The 3,173-nt window shown below is 38.5% G+C and overlaps 1 protein-coding gene across 1 annotated transcript; it reads right to left on the reverse strand.

The window, feature by feature from the left end:
- Window positions 1-5: 5 nt before the first annotated feature.
- LOC109377990 (olfactory receptor 7A17-like) lies at window positions 6-911 on the reverse strand (the record flags this gene model as incomplete). The annotated part of the gene is made up of 1 exon (XM_019634457.1): window positions 6-911. A coding segment is annotated over exon 1 (906 nt), but the record flags the coding sequence as incomplete, so codon positions are not given.
- Window positions 912-3,173: the final 2,262 nt, after the last annotated feature.

A 3,173-nucleotide genomic window follows, 5' to 3' on the forward strand; every position in this document is an offset into this window, starting at 1 on the left:
AATCTTTTCAGAGCCTCTTTTATGTCTTTGTTCCTGAGACTGTAGACAAAGGGGTTGAGCATGGGTGTGACAACGGTGTACATCACCGAGGCGGTTGCACTTGACTGTGAGCTGTGGGTCACAGCAGAGCTGAGGTACACTCCTAATATAGTACAATAAAATAAGGAGACAACCGAGAGGTGAGATGCACAGATAGAAAATGCTTTATACTTCCCCTGAGCTGATGACATTGCGCGTATGGAGGAAACAATTTTAAAGTAAGAGTAAAGGATCCCGGCCAGGGGACCACCACCAAGCAGCCCAACTGAACAATACATCACCATGATGTTAAGAAAGTTGTCAGAACAGGCAAGCTGTACCACCTGATTGATTTCACAGAAAAATTGGGGGATTTCCAAGTCTGTACGAAAGGACAGTTGCAATGCCATTAAGCTTTCTAACAAGGCATTCAGGACACACATGATCCAGGACACCAGAACCAAAAGTCCACAGAGCCGGGGGTGCATGATGACCGTGTAGTGCAGGGGGTGACAGATGGCCACAAAGCGGTCATAGGCCATCACAGTCAGGAGAAAGTCATCCAATACTCCAAACAGTAGAAAAAAATACATCTGTGTGATGCAGCCTTCATAGGTTATGACTTTACTCTGTATCTGGATGTTCACCAGCATCTTGGGGATGGTGGTGGAGGTGAAACAGATGTCCACAAAGGACAGGTTGGAGAGGAAGAAGTACATGGGCGTGTGGAGGTGGGGGTCTGAGCTGACGGCCAGGATGATGAGCAGGTTTCCCAACACAGTGATCAGGTACATGGAGAGGAAAAGCCCAAGGATGAGGGGCTGCAGTTCTGGCTCCTCTGAAAGTCCCAGGAGGAGGAATTCTGAAATCCGTGTACCATTGTCTCGTTCCATGAGGTAGAGATGACTACCAGAAATAGAAAAAATAAATAACTAATTTTTACATAAACAATCATTAGTAACTGAGAATAAATGCTACATTATATTTTAGAATCAAAAAAATAATTTTCATATTTGGTGTGTGGTCTGGTCCCATTAAGGCACCTCCAGTGATATTTCTCATTAGAATTTCCTTTTATACCATCAACCTGCTCTTCGAAAATAATGTGTATCTATGGTTTTAATGAGAATATCTTTCATGTGTTTGAGGAATATACCAGGGGTGCCTAAAAAATGTATACACATGACTTGTATTCATCTTTTGTTATAGGTATACATTGAGTATTACAATTTCAATAATTATTTCCTTTCTTAAAATGTGTATACATTTTTTGGCACTCTCTGCATATTAAATATAGACAATGTTCCAGGCCTTGTTCAGAGTATGGAATAGTGAAAAACAAGTTTCTACATTCTAATGATGGAGAAAGAATATCATCAAATAAAAATAATAATATGACATATCCAATGGTGCAGGTGCTATAAAGAAAAGGAAATCACATATAATTGAGAGTGTGGAGAGAGGATGTTATTTGTTATAGAGTTCAGCCAAGACCTGCTAACAGGTGACACTTTAACAGACACCTCAATAAAGACTAAGCAGGAGACAATTTCATCTGGGGAAGTATTTCCCTGATAGATGGAAAAGTCAGTGCAAAGGCCCTGAGGGAGATGGTTGTTTTAGAAAATCAAGGTTCCAAATGGGCCAGCGTGTCAAGGGCAATGAGCAATGCCAAACGTGATGGGAGGTGGTGTCAGAGAATATTTAGGAACAGGGTGGCCTGCTGGTCACAGGGAGTCCCTCATCCACACTATGTACATCTTGCACCTTATCAATCTGGTTGCAAAGGTGAATTGAAAAGGATCTCCTCCTTAGTACCTGCTCTTGATACAGCTCAGGTCCTTGTATCATGAGTTACCTTGGAATACATGATACCAGGTGCCCCTGCTCCGAGGACAGCTCTCAGTTTACAAGACACACACACACACACACACACACACACACACACACACACACACACANACAAATCCAGTGGGCACAGTCTAATTCAGGTTCTGGTCTCCATCCAACATGCAAAGGCCCCTCCAGACCATACTCTGTAAAATCCTGTTCGCACCAGGACAATTCCATCCTTTTACACTTAGTAACTTTCTTCATATGATTTAAGCCTGATCATATTATGACATGCAAACATTTATTTCCTTGTCCTCTGATTTACCATCGCAATGCAGGGCTTTACCTGTTTTGTTCACCTTTGTAATTTCACAAGTGTATGTGAATATATGTGCTCTTATGTAGGAACACATGCAAGTAAAGGTGAAGTTCTGAAATAAAAAGAAAGGCAGGGAGAATGACACCAGGTTAAAGAGAGTGTATTTAAAAATACAACTGTATTAAAGAAAATTTAAAAATACAACTGTATTAAAGAAAATTGAGTGGAGCATCAAAAATTAACACAAATAAGATACTAAATAGCAATAAGTGAATGATATCAACATGGATTGGTAATTAAATTAGCAGAGGCACAAACATAGAAGGTAATATATAATGTTCCTAGAAATTGTGGCACAGAGCAGATGCTCAGTAATTATTTGTTGAATGAATCAGGAATTAGGTCTCAGTACATAAGCACATTTAACACACGATAAGGTTGCATTTAAATATATTTGGAAAGATTGGATTGTTGAACAAAAACTGGCAAAATAAATATCGATCTGGAAGAAAATGAAGTTGATCCCTACCTTAGTCATATTACAAAAAAAAGAGGGATTGCCTACTCAGTGTAAGAGTAACCAATTCTTCTTAGGTGAACACATGGAAAACTACATATGAACATCTTCATGTGAGACAAAACAGTTTAAAAAGGTGACAAAGAGAAGTAAAAAGATAGACATATTTAACTAAATAAAATTTAAAACATTTTTATAGCCAAAACATGCCTCAAAATTCAATTGAGAAACAATCATTTTTCAAAATCATTTGAAAGGCTGATAATCAAAGAATAAGAATTTTAATATATGGGCATATAATAATAGTAAAGAAAGGCAATCAAATAAATGAATCTTTGAGCAAATCAGGAATAATATAATATATTATTTCTTTCACAAAATATTTCTTTCACACCTGTCATCCTGGGGAAAAAAAACATAAAGAACTGTCACATTGGGGGTGGCACTTTTAAACAGGTAGCAAAGGGGTGCATTTTTGGCAGATCT

This window comes from Hipposideros armiger, unplaced genomic scaffold, assembly GCF_001890085.2.
Source record: "Hipposideros armiger isolate ML-2016 unplaced genomic scaffold, ASM189008v1 scaffold_1684, whole genome shotgun sequence".
NCBI classification, from domain to species: Eukaryota; Metazoa; Chordata; class Mammalia; order Chiroptera; family Hipposideridae; genus Hipposideros; species Hipposideros armiger.